Below are 13,300 nucleotides of genomic sequence, written 5' to 3'. Positions count from 1 at the left end.
CAAACTATCAGCCATAGATCTGATCTACTCTGTTCAGTTTCATTCCACGGGCTAGGATGCAGTTGATAATTAGGACAATTAAGACCTGCCATATGCTAGATCAAAGCTGAGCTCCTTGCAAGAGCTCAGCTCCTCTGCAAATTGAAAGTAATGGTGGCAACAGGTTAATTGCAGATCAGTCAAGATCTCAAGTAACATATAGAACAGAACAAAAGAGGTATGACATGTCAAAATAAGAAAAAAATTGTGACACTTTGTTATTGACAATAATAATGGGAGGGAAGGAAGGAATATATTTGTGAGGACCTAATCAAATCTCTGAGTAGTTAAATTGGTATGGGAGTTGGACAGGGATCAAGTGTCCAGCCCAGCTCATTGCCTGCTCTGCTAGAAGCAGAATAATTTATTCAGATTTACTAAGTATGTATGAATTCACTTATTTGCACAATTTATACGTAATTTATGTGGTGGTGGTGGTGGTGGTGGAGGAGGAGGAGGAGGAGGAATGGGGGATACCTGAGTATAGAATTGTGATTCTGAGGACACACATCTCAGACTTTAGTTCTGGCAGGTAGCAGGAATGATATCCAGGATGTGATCAAAAACAGGATCCCAAGTTAACGGCCGCTTAAAAATATTGGTTGGCATCCAAACTAGTGCAATAAACAAAGAGGCACACGAATAAGAAGGTTCCGTAGCTGATCAGATACTCAAAGTTGCACAATCTCTTGTAGCCTTGGCCAACATACAGAAGCATTGTACTTATTCCCTGAAACATATGTGGACTGAGAAAAGATTTCACAGCAGGAGGTGCCTCACAGATTGCACAAGTACCAGTGTAGCACTTGTTTGGAGTGTGAGCTCCCAATTTAGCAGAACAAGCCAGCACAACATCCTTACACTCGTGGTGCAGCAGCATTAATCTGGATTGGAATGGCAGTCAGTGTCATGGATTAATCTTCTTTAGTTAGAAATCAACAAGTTATATCTTCATGTTCTGCACAGAACTTGCAGGTGTCCACCCCTAAACCGATCCACAGTAAAAGCCCCTGGTGGCACAGTTGTAAAACTGTCGCCCTGTAACCAGAAAGTTACAAGTTCGATCCTGACCAGGGGCTCAAGGTTGACTCAGCCTTCCATCCTTCCGAGGTCGGTAAAATGAGTACCCAGAATGTTGGGGGCAATATGCTAAAATCATTGTAAACCGCTTAGAGAGCTCCGGCTATAGAGCGGTATATAAATGTAAGTGCTATTGCTAAAAGCTCACTGGTGGATATTACATACACAAAACTTTCCCAATTTAATCTGCCTCACAAAATGGTTGCAAGAATAAAAGGAAACAGAGGTTATATTGTAGCCAGGGGGAGGAAGACCCCTCTTAGAAAGATTTGCATGTGTGGTCATCCCTGCTCATTTTCCTAGGTACACCTCCAAAGAGTGGGTAGCAGATACCAGAGCCCTAACATGGCTGGCAATTTTAGGTGGCCGATATCATTAAATGACATCCAAAAGCTAAAGCAAGGATTGTGAGAGGAAAGTTAGATTTCCTCTTTCTTATCATTCCTTAGAGATCTTTCAAAAGCTTCTTGCTCTGAGTGCATTGCATAGAAGGCTTGAGACATCTGGTTCTGCTTTTGCAAAATGTATACCCTTTTGCCCTCTGGACACCACTGATGTGACATGACTTCTGTGCGCCTGCTGCTCTGTGCTTGTGGCACCTTATAATTTGAATGATAGGGGCTAATGTGCTAAAAGTGTTAGGGCACAGGGGAAGCCATCTTAGTTCATTAAGTGCATATCCACACTACAAACATATCCACACTATGAGACTAGAACACCTTCAATCTCAAAACATTCTAGATAGTACTTTCCTTTCTTATTGATGTAAGTTCAGTTATGATTTTTTTCCACTGCAAATTTGATTGTACTGAGATTTACATATACTTTAATCTTCAAAATATCCCTGGACGTTTGGTTGTCAAAAGGTGGAACTGACCTCTAGAGTGTTCTGTCATGATCCTTTTAATCTTGTATGATCTTGTAGTCACTATTGCAGACATGATGTTGAGTAAAGAGACATCTGAAATTGCACAATTTATACATGTTCTGTTTCTGACATTTCATGTAGGAAAGAGAAAAACCCACCTGCCATGATACTGTATATCTCCGTATGTGCTCCTTTTCCTAATGTGGATGCAGATGCACAAAACTTTGTATCATGTTAAAGAGGCACACATTTCTGTACAGAGGTCTTGTGCTATCCCTCTTCCTGACCGCTGTCCCATCCAATAATACTAATGTAGTGGTGGTAGTAATAGTGGTGGTAGTGGTAGTAGTAGTGGTAGTAGTAGTAGCAGCAGTAATTATTAATAAATATAATAGCTTTCTATGATTTTACTGGGATATTGTAGTAATTTCTTGTACTGAGCAGAGGGTTGGACTGGACCTCCGAGGTCTCTGAGCTTTGTTTATTATCAAGGCCTTTTCTTTTTCTTTCTTTTTTTACAGTGAGCTAGTGTAATTGTATCAAATTTTCTAGAGCCTCCAATAATGGTTTCAATGACACACCTTTTCTGCTAATTTCTTTCAATAGAAGTCAGAAGGCTACTTCACGGCCGCATCTCAGGCTCGCTTCCCTCCCTTTTTATTTGTAGTCTGGCCTAAAATTATCAAGCAGATGCACAGATGAACTGAGTGCAATTTCACAAATTCAGTACTTACTAAGATTTGTTTTTAAACCTTGGTCACCGTTCTGTGAACAAAAAGGGTGTATGTCAGTCTGCACAACTTGTGATCTCCCAAGTCCAAAACAGTACACTGGCTATGTGCAGAAGCCCTGGAATCTGAGGGCTGCAGAATCAGGTGAGTTTTCAAGCAGCTCTACATGGCCACAGGATATGACCAGTGTGCTGTGTTCAGGTAGGTTGGTCACAATCAGAGAGGAGAGCTGGTCTTGTGGTAGCAAGTATGACTTGCCCCCATAGCTAAGCAGGGTCCTCTCTGGTTGCATATGAATGGGAGACTAGAAGTGTGAGCACTATAAGATATTCCCCTCAGGGGATGGAGCCACTCTGGGAAGAGCAGAAGGTTCCAAGTTCCCTCCCTGGCTTCTCCAAGATAGGGCTGAGAGAGATTCCTGCCTGCAACCTTGGAGAAGCCACTGCCAGTCTGTGAGGACAATACTGAGCTAGATAGACCAATGGCCTGACTCAGTATATGTCAGCTTTCTATGTTCCTATGTACAAGTTTGGCAGGCCTGGTGTATGTAGTGGAGACATTCCAAGGTTAGTACGAGAGATGTGAAGGAGAAAACTGGAAATGAAATATGACAAGAAAAAAACACGAGGATCTGGATGCTCACTTAGAGTGGATCATTTCTGAGAGAGACTTCGTAAACATTACTAAAGTCAAAGTTAAACACAGGATTGTCTGCCATATAATTAAAAACTTCATATAGAAAATGTTTGTGGCAGTAAATTGACAGTAATTAAGCCACATTAAATTTTACATAATTAAAAATGTTCCATTAACCAAGCAAGTGTAAATTGCAAATTCTAATTCTTAACCAGTAAGATAAGTGGCAGATCATGTTAAATTGCTAATATGAAAAGCAACTTACAGTAGCTATATTTTAGTGGAATAAGATCTAATATCAGTAAGAAGATCTTGGCAGATAATACTTTGAGAGCATTATCTAGCAAATGAATAATAATAGATATGGCTGGATTTAAAAACTCTAGAGGCACAATAAGGAATTTCAACAGAGAGATATATATTCAGTGCATTTGGGAATGGATCCTCAACTGGAATCATATATTTAAAAAAGCATTGCTCACTTATTTGCTTTTAAACCTAGATTAGATCTTCCATAGACAATGATGGAGATCTTACGCTATTACAACATACCTGCCAATATGTCCCTATTTTCCCATTCACCTGAATGGGAAAATAGGGACATGTTGGCAAGTATTCTATTATTAGGAATGTATCCACCTTGGGATTTTCTTAATAAAAGGCGGGGTATAAATTTAACAATAAATAAAAATAAAAATCCTGACTTATAATTATTTGAAAAGCATATTTATATAGCCAGTATGAAATAATGTGACTAGAAAAAAAGAGATTTAATCTGCCAATTCTGCCAGTTCTTTGGCGGTTCTTAGAGTGTGCTATATTAGTACAGGTATGTTGCTTGAGATTCTTTTTCCAGACAAGCTACCCATTTGTCCTCATTCTTTTCCTCAGAACGTAGTTTTTAGCATTTAGGACACAGTTTCATGTCCTATTCTACATAGCTAATTTTGGGGTTGGTGCAGTAAATGCATTGCATCTAAACCTCCACTCCGAATGGAGTCTTCAAAGCATTTCTTTATCAACTGAATTTCATTCATTGTTATAATTTAAATCATCAACTCTCTATGAAAAAGCTTTTAGCCGTTATGTTATGCCTGTTCTTTACTTACAACTGGTGTAGAAGTGTGCACTCATGCACAATTTTGGCAATGCTTCGGTATGCAAAAATGCCACACCAAAATCTCCCCCGTCACATACTGTAAAGAAGCCTTAGAGCCCATTCTCATGGTTGAGTGAGAGGGTTACTGAGTGGGTGGCAGGGAAGGCTGCTTAAACTTACCTTCCCCTCAGATGACCACTCCTTTGTTGCTGGGCACACGCATCGCATGTCTAGACGATCCTCCACTGTCCCAGGCAGCATGGAGTGTCAGGGACCAGGATGAAATCCCGCAAGTGCACAAAGCATTGTGGGGATTCCGCCCCCCCCCCCCCCGCCAGGAGCCCCACAGTCTCTCAGCCCCAGTTGCAAGCAGGGGGTTGAGCCAGTTCGCCTTTCAACCATCCCGGCTCAAGGGCTCACCCTCAACCCGGCCCGGTTTGGCTCGACCTCGAGCCTTTTTTATTTTAACTTAGAACCACTGAATCAGCTCGAACTCAAGCTGAGCTAGGGTTCTAGTTCGGGGCGCCAAAACTAAACATGCCCAGGCAAAGCAGTTTTGTGCACACCCCTAGTAGACTATCAGGGAAATGGGGCTAAGGGAATGGTCACTATCTTAACCTCATTTAAGTGGTGGGCTTCAGAGGTGGGTTGGCCGCTGAGGTGTGGTGAGATTCTTATGAGCAGCCAAGAACAGGCTTGTCTTTTTTAGCCCGGTCTTGGCTGTGTGAGAGAACTGCCTCGTAGACTGCATATAAGAAGGTTTACACGGTCTCTCCCACTTTTCAAGTACACCTGGCAGTTGTAGGAGAGGAGAGCTGGTCTTGTGGTAGCAAGCGTGACTTGTCCCCATAGCTAAGCAGGGTCTGCCCTGGTTGCATATGAATGGGAGACTTGATGTGTGAGCACTGCAAGATATTCCCCTCAGGGGATGGAGCCGCTCTGGGAAGAGCAGAAGGTTTCAAGTTCCCTCCCTGGCTTCTCCAAGATAGGGCTGAGAGAGATTCCTGCCTGCAACCTTGGAGAAGCCGCTGCCAGTCTGTGAAGACAACACTGAGCTAGATAGACCACTGGTCTGACTCAGTATATGGCAGTTTCCTATGTTCCTATGTATTGATCAAAAAGGAATATAGGACCAATATGCCCATTGTCGGGCATTATCAGAAAGATTTCCAACATGACAGCAGGGGGCCCCAATAGTCATAACTCTGACTAAAATCCTTGTTGTGTAAGAAATCCTGCTATTTCCTATCAGACCAAAGCCAGCCAGCTCGGAGAGACTTTCTCTCCAAGCCGGCTCCCCAGTGGCAGAGCAAGGTTGAAGGCAGCCTGGGTGCAAACTAGAGCACCTGTCCACCCCTTCATTCCCACCACCACTCCTTCAGTCCCTGCCTCCCCCCCCCCCACCAATGATGGCTCGGCTAAGGCATGCCAGCTCCAGCCCTCATGCTCCAGTTGGGTGAGCAGCTGAGCCGGAGAAGAGGCAGTGGGCAGCAGCAGTGTCACACACCAAGCTAGAGATGGGCAGCACCACTGCTACGTGCCCCGTCATGGGTCACTTTGCTCCCCTGCTGCCCCCAGCATCAGCAATAGAGGCATGCCAGCACTCCAGATGGCTACAGTCCCCACATTCCAGCAGCTCCAGCGTCTGGACTTGGGAAGCAGCATTGGGCGACAGGAGCACAGTGTGCAGCACTGGGGATGGGCAGTGCCGCTGCCGCATGCTGGACAGTGAGGGAGGTGAGATGAGCAAGGCAACCCTTCTCAAGGCCAGATGGCTCTGGGAAACTGGGAAGCAGGTTTCTTCATATCCATCTGCCCTATTGAAGCTCTGCCCCACAGCTCCTGGGAAGATTTTTAAGGACAGACCCCTGATATGGGGGGCGGCGGCAAAAGTAATACCCCATGAAGGCCCCACAGGGCCAGTGTGCCCTTCATGGGGGTTACCTTTGCTCCTCACCCCACAATTTTGGGGGTGCAGTATGTAATATTCAAGTTGGGAGACAGCTTGGAGAGACTTTCTCCCTAAGTTGGCTTCCGGGGTGTTTTTTTAAAGGAGTGTAGCACCAAAATTGGGAGATGGGACAAAGCTGACCCCAAGCAGGGGACCCACTAGGCCAGTGGTCCCTTTGTGGGGGGTTACCCTTGTCCACTCTGTTTTTTGGAGGGTGAAATTCTTAAAACCCACCCTGGAAGCCAGCTTGGAGTGAAGGTCTCTTCAAGCCAGCTCCTGGCATGGATTTTAAGGACTGCACCCCCCAAAATTGGGGAGTGGGGAAAAGGTGACCCCCACAAAGGACCCACTGGCCCTTGATGGTTGGTTACGTCTGCCCCCCCCACCATGTGATTTCAGAGGTGTACTCTAAAATCCACACCAGGAGCCAGCTTAGAGATAAAGTATCTCAAAGCTGGCTTCCGGTGTGGATTTTAAGGACTGTACCCCTGAAATCTGGGAATAGGGGCAATGGTAACCCACCATGAAGAATCCTCTGGGCCAGTGGGTCCTTCATGGGGGATACTTTTGCCACCCCACCCCCCGATTTTGTGAATGCAGTTCTAAAAAACCATAGCATTGACAACGCTTTAAAGCAGGGGTAAAGTAACGTGTGCCATTGAGTTGGTGTCAGCTCCTGGTGACCACAGAGCCCTGTGGTTGTCTTTGGTAGAATAGAGGAGGGGTTTACCATTGCCTCCTCCCTCACAGTATGAGATGATGCCTTTCAGCATCTTCCTATATCACTGCTGCCCGAAATAGGTGTTTCCCATAGTCTGGGGAACATACCAGTGGGTATTCGAATTGGCAACCTCTGGCTTGGTAGTCAAGCTATTGTCTTTTTTCTGATAGTCATATCAGAAAATATCAGGTCAATTCTAAACATCTGATGATGTTAGGAAGGCCATGTTGGCCTCCCAACACTTTTTTCTTTGGATTGGATCAGAATTGATCTGATATTTTTCGTGATGCACAGGCCTACCCCTTTTGAAAGGTGTGCTTTTAACATCTCAGGCAATGTAATTTTAAGTGCTAATGCTGATTTGTTTTAAAATGGCAAGGATTTTCAATTACAAGGGTTTTCAATTGTTTTATTGTAATTTTTATGTATACCACCTTGAAGTCTCTTTGGTCCAAAGGTGGAAGGTAGCTTTAATAACCAAATAAGGGAACAGATAAAACAGTAATAAATGTGTTTTCCCTTTTAGGCTACACAATGAAGGCTGGCTATTAGATATATTTCAAAGGATTCAGAGTGATGAGACCAATTTCTTTGTTCCATTTGACCTTGAAATCTCCAACCAAGAGTTGAGCTACATTGTAAAAAAGGCAGAGCAATGGAGAGGAATCAATGGTGAACATCGAAAGGTGGGTAGAATACATTAAAAAGCAACATGTATTTTCAGAGGCATGTTGGGCCTTCTTTTTAAAATATGGATTTAGCCTATTAAAAATTGACCTTCCTATGAATGATTCTTGGGGCTGCCTCTCAAGACAACAGAAATACTTGAATATTGTTGTCACTGTTTGAACTAGTGTCTGACTGATATGAGTAAATAGATCCCTGAAGTACAAATTTCTGGAAGTTTTAATAGTTTGTAGGTGCAATTCATTTGAGCAAGATCTCTTTTCAGAGATTGGTGTGATTCAGGGGTCTTTCTGGATCTGAAAATTGTTGACTGTCCAAGATATCCTGAAACTGGAATGTTGGACAAATTGATTTGCTTGGTGTATGTACCATGTGGAAAATTATATTTCATTGTTATCAATCCAAGATTGGTATCATAAACTGGAATGCCATGCAAGGTGTGGGGAGTTTGCTCACTACAATATTATTAAAGCCCAAGTGCAATGTTTAGAAATTAACTTGTGAAATGACCATCATTATAACAAGTGGAAAATCATGGTGAACAGGAGGCAGCTATATTAGCAATAGCAATAGCAATAGCACTTGCATTTATATACCGCTCTATAGCCGGAGCTCTCTAAGCGGTTTACAATGATTTAGCATATTACCCCCAACATTCTGGGTACTCAACATATTGCAGGAACTCCTGGTTGTTTACTGTGTCAAGAAGCAGTGCATCCCTATTGGGGTCCCTGTTAGTGAAGGCCAGTGTCAAGGATGTTGGGTCAGTTTCCTCCCTGCTACGAACTGGGCTTGGATTAGCAGGCTAAGTGCAGCCCTTCTGTAGCTGGATGTCCAGTGGGTCACAGAACAGCAGCATCTATTCCATTCTTCAGTCATGACCAGGAGGTCTTCTAGATCATACTGAACACCTATTTTTATTAGCTTGTTAATGGGCAGCTAATTATAAATTGGGGACTGCTCTTCCACTAAGGGGAAAGGACGGGAAAACACAATTTTTAGGAGCCACAATATACACACATTCTGTTATTAAATTGAAAAATTAAGTGGTAGGGGATACATTTACAGTATAATGAGAATGCAGAGCTTTTACATTTTATAATTTTTACATTGTTCAGACAAGCAATTTGTTATTAGTGGAAAGACAGCTGTACCATATTAAAAAAAATATTTCTAGCCATCCATTTGATAAGGGAAAGGTCACTTTCTGTAGTCAAGAGTCTGTATATTAAAGTAATTTGCTATGATGCAAATGTTGTCATTTTCCCATCATTAAGTATTTATCAAAGTTTTTTTTAAAAAGACATATTCATAAATAGGCAGCTAGCAGCTTGATAGAACTGGAAGTAATATTTTGCAACTCTAATGTTTTTTGCATCCTTAATTAGATAGCATAAGGTTGATATGATTAGGTCAGAATGTAGTGTTTTTCATTAAACCACATTTTAGAAGTTTTATTCATGGTTTGCCCTTGCAATTAAATAATGAGACAATGAGTTTTATATTATTGACCCAATTATTCCCCCATGGAAAAGTATACATTTAATAAATTTGTGCCTTAGGACCTTCATTATGAACAAAGGGATAATAATATTTTGAAGTACACAGAATACATGTCCACAAATGTATTTATGTTATAATTGTTGGAGACTCAGGTGAACGTTGATTGAGATTTCTGTGCCTGACCAAATTCATTCACCCACTCACTCATTTATTCACTTTCAGTGATGCATTGCACAAGATAACCAAGGATATTAAATAATTAATCAATTGATTGATTTAAATATTGTATCCTTGACTTTTTGTCCAGCAACAGGAACTCCGAACACTGGAACTAAAAAGCAGTATTCAATAGAAACCACGCACAATAAAATAATATTTAAAAGAAACACAAAATGACAATGACAATGATCAAAGAGTTTTGATCAAAGAGTTTTAGGTATCTAGGTCAAGGGCACAGTGAAACAAAGCAATTTTTTTTAACCAGTTGTCAAAAGAACACCAATGAAGGGGCTAACCAGGGCAAAAGATTCCATAGCCTGAGTGCCACCATCTATTCCCATGTCCCCACCAGTCATGATTCTGTAGCTGGGATGGGACATGGAAGAGGACCTCTGCTGAAGACCAGAAGGTGGCAGGATTGTGTAGGAGCAGGTGGTCCATTTTTCAGTATGCTGTTGCTGTGACATTTTAGGCCCAACTCATGCATCATCTTGCCATAGGGAAAGGAACTACCTAGCAGTTGTTCCGTTTACCAGTTCCCAATGCTGCTACAAGCACCATTGCCCAGAACTACCATTCCAGTCCCCCTCCTCACCCTGTGTTCTTAGCAAGTAGAGAACTGCTGCCGCCGCCACTGCTGCCATATTTACACCGCGACAAGGAACTGTGTGTCCCAGTACTTTTTCCATCTTCTTTTCTTCATCACCCTCACTTGCCTGCAGTGTAACAGAAAGCAACTGCAGCAGCTAATGTCAGATAAGAGCTAAGGAAAAATGCAGGAGCAGTATTTTCTTCTACCTTTTGGAGAAAATAGCAAGGTACTGCATTGGCGTGAGAGTAATGTGATGACAGAAGCTCTTTGTTTGCCTAAAGTGCAGGAAAGGGCAGAATGGAGAAAATCCAACATGGCTGCTCATAGCAGCTTTGTGTACCTGGCTGAGATACTAGAATTACTGGGGGCTGGTTTGGATCATTCTTCGTCCACCTGGCCCACCACATGCCATCAGTACATATGTGATCCATGAGTGTGCATGTCCTTCTGCCCTCACGGTGTACTGAAGCAACTGTACTAGGGATGTGAATGAATCAAATTTTTTGAGTTGATTTGTGCCCGAATCGAATCACCCCAGATTTGTTTTGTGTCTAAATCTGTCCCCCCAAATACCCCAGATTCAATTTGGATTTGATTTGATTTGGATATATTTGGACCACTTATAAAGATCCCAGAGGCACCAAATTTGGGTGGTGAGCAGGACCCCATGGGTGCCACCTATCACTCTTATTTCAAGGTGGTGGGACACTTGGTTGATTTTTAATTATTTTTTTGTTTTTATTTATTCTGTATATTTCCGCCATAGGAAATAATAAACATTTGTATTCACCCTATCCTAACCCTTACATGGATCCCCAGCTTTCAATTTTAAAAAAAAAGCTAAGCTCTAATCCTTGTAGAAGTGGAGTTATGGATCAAAATGTGCAATCACTATTTTTCAAGTGTTTGGATTCTTTGTATAATAACTTTTCCTCATAATGAATCTCTATGTGGATTCATTGCACATCTTCATTTCTTCTGTTCATTTTGATTGTCATTTGGCAGTGCCAACTGTCAAATGCCATGTGCCAACTAAACCCCCCTCCCACCCACAAGGCAGTGGGGGTACTACTCAGTTTATGTTCTAGGAATTTTTCAAGTGTTTAGACTCTTTGGTGTCTAATATAATGACCAATATAATCATTGAAATTGAAATGAGTTTAAAATTATGAACACTGCAATTAAGAACTCATATTCTTAATGTGTGCAGAAATGGAGACTCATTTTCTTTGAACCTTGTATAATATGGCTTGAACATCGGACCCATGAAGATAACATGAAGTTTGCTCTTGAAAATGAGACTGCTTCGTGGCAAAATTTATTTTAATAGGACTAGTGCTAATTTTCTAATTCTAAAATGATATTACAGCAAACCATTAAAAAATTAGCCGGCAGTAGTTTTTTGAAAGGAAAATATATTTGTAATTAGCTTGAACACACAAGATTACTTGGGGGCCTATTATTGACACACTTTTTGGCACTTTACACTAATTTGCATTTATTACTCTCAGGCCAGCTTATTAATATGTTAATAAATAAGTCATTAATATGTGTTATTTAATTGCCACCTATTTATTCTTCCTCAATAATGCATTAATTACCTGTTAATAGTTAAGGGCAAAATCTTTGCTCTGGAAAAGGAGTCTAATGTCGCCTTCTGTTGTTCGGTTACTTTGAGGTAGTGTGTAAGATCATTCCAGGAGGGCACAAGCAAACATGAGCATTTTCTATAAAGGGGGCAGCTGGTGCCAGCTAAACCATGAAAGTTTGGTTCTTATAGTTTAAAAATATAGTACACGGCTTTTCATGTTGCAGCCTTGTGCATGTTAATCAGCAGTAAATCCCCCTGTGTTCAATGGAGCTTCCTCCATTGCCTGCAAACATTCCAGCATGAGTCTTCTAAAGATTCCCGTATCCTGCTATCAAAGGAATAGAACCATAGGAATATAGGCCTTATCCTGAGTCAGAGCACTGCTCCGTCTAGATCAGTATTGTCTACAATGATTGGCAGTGGCTTTCCAAGGTTTCATGGTGGGTTCTTCCTCAAGCCTACTTTGAAGATGCCAGCGATTGACTTGGGGGTTTTCTACATGCTCTGCAAAGCATGTGGTCTACCACTGCCGTCTACAATACATGCTTATTACATTTAGATCCCACTCTTCCTGAAAGGCTCAGAGTGTCATGGCTCAGACTTCTGACTCAGAAGAGTCAGAGCAGGAGGATTCTCCTGCTAGTGAGGGCTCAGAGGCACAGCAACAGGATTTGGCTCAGACCAGACTCTGGAGCTGAGGATTCGGAACAGCTGCCAGACATGATTTCTGATGAGGAGGAGCCTGGGATTTCACCTGTCTTGAGAAGACATCTCAAGAGGCAAGCTCAGTGGGAGTCACGCAGGCGCAGGAGATAACAAGAGAGGAAGCAGAAGTGCTGACTCAGGGAAGCCTGATTTGCGGCTGGTTCTCTTGAACCATATATATTTAGCAGTTTGTCAATTGCTCAGATGCTGTTAGCAATGTCGCTGACTGCAGTCCGTGTGCTATTCTGAATTCCTAGCTTTTCCAAATTCCAGTTTGCCCTTGTTTATGCTTTCTTGCTTTGTTCCGTTAATTCCTTGTTTCTGGTGTCCTTCACTCTTTCATTCTTTGCTCTTTGTTTTCTTCTCAGTTATTACTCAGTTATTGTAATAACAGAGAGCCAGCGTGATGTAGTGGTTAGAGTGCTGGACTAGGACCAGGGAGACCCGAGTTCAAATCCCCATTCAGCCATAAAACTAGCTGGGTGACTCTGGGCCAGTCACTTCTCTCTCAGCCTAACCTACTTCACAGGGTTGTTGTGAAAGAGAAACTCAAGTATGTAGTACACCGCTCTGGGCTCCTTGGAGGAAGAGAGGGATATAAATGTAATAATAATAATAATAATAATAATAAATAGTTGTTAGAGGGGGGTACCTAGTTCAGTTCAGGGGGACTTAATTCATTTACTCTTTTCTTTGTGAGCCTTTTATTTTCCTTCGTGTAGCTTCGCTGCAGCTATCTGTCAACTCACAGGTGGAGTGTTAAAGGGGGTTGTAAATCCTGTTGGGTGAGCCGAGCTAACAGATTTATGACACAGAGTAGCTTATGGCATTTTTTAGAAATAACTAGCTTAACCTGTGCGGAGCATCTGCACACTAAT

General features: G+C 42.2%; 1 protein-coding gene across 1 annotated transcript in view; it reads left to right on the top strand.

Annotated features, from left to right (window-relative positions):
• Positions 1–13,300, top strand: part of LOC128323509 (uncharacterized) — a 309,256-nt gene that overhangs the window by 241,759 nt on the left and 54,197 nt on the right. The window contains exon 20 of the mRNA XM_053246776.1: positions 7,652–7,811. Within this exon, the coding sequence (XP_053102751.1) occupies positions 7,652–7,811 (160 nt within the window). The remainder of the gene's footprint in view (positions 1–7,651; positions 7,812–13,300) is intronic.

The sequence above is a fragment of the Hemicordylus capensis genome, chromosome 4 (genome assembly GCF_027244095.1).
Source record: "Hemicordylus capensis ecotype Gifberg chromosome 4, rHemCap1.1.pri, whole genome shotgun sequence".
Lineage (NCBI taxonomy): Eukaryota > Metazoa > Chordata > Lepidosauria > Squamata > Cordylidae > Hemicordylus > Hemicordylus capensis.
The sequence above is the reverse complement of the archived record's forward strand: the minus strand, read 5'-3'. Positions and strand labels throughout refer to the sequence as shown.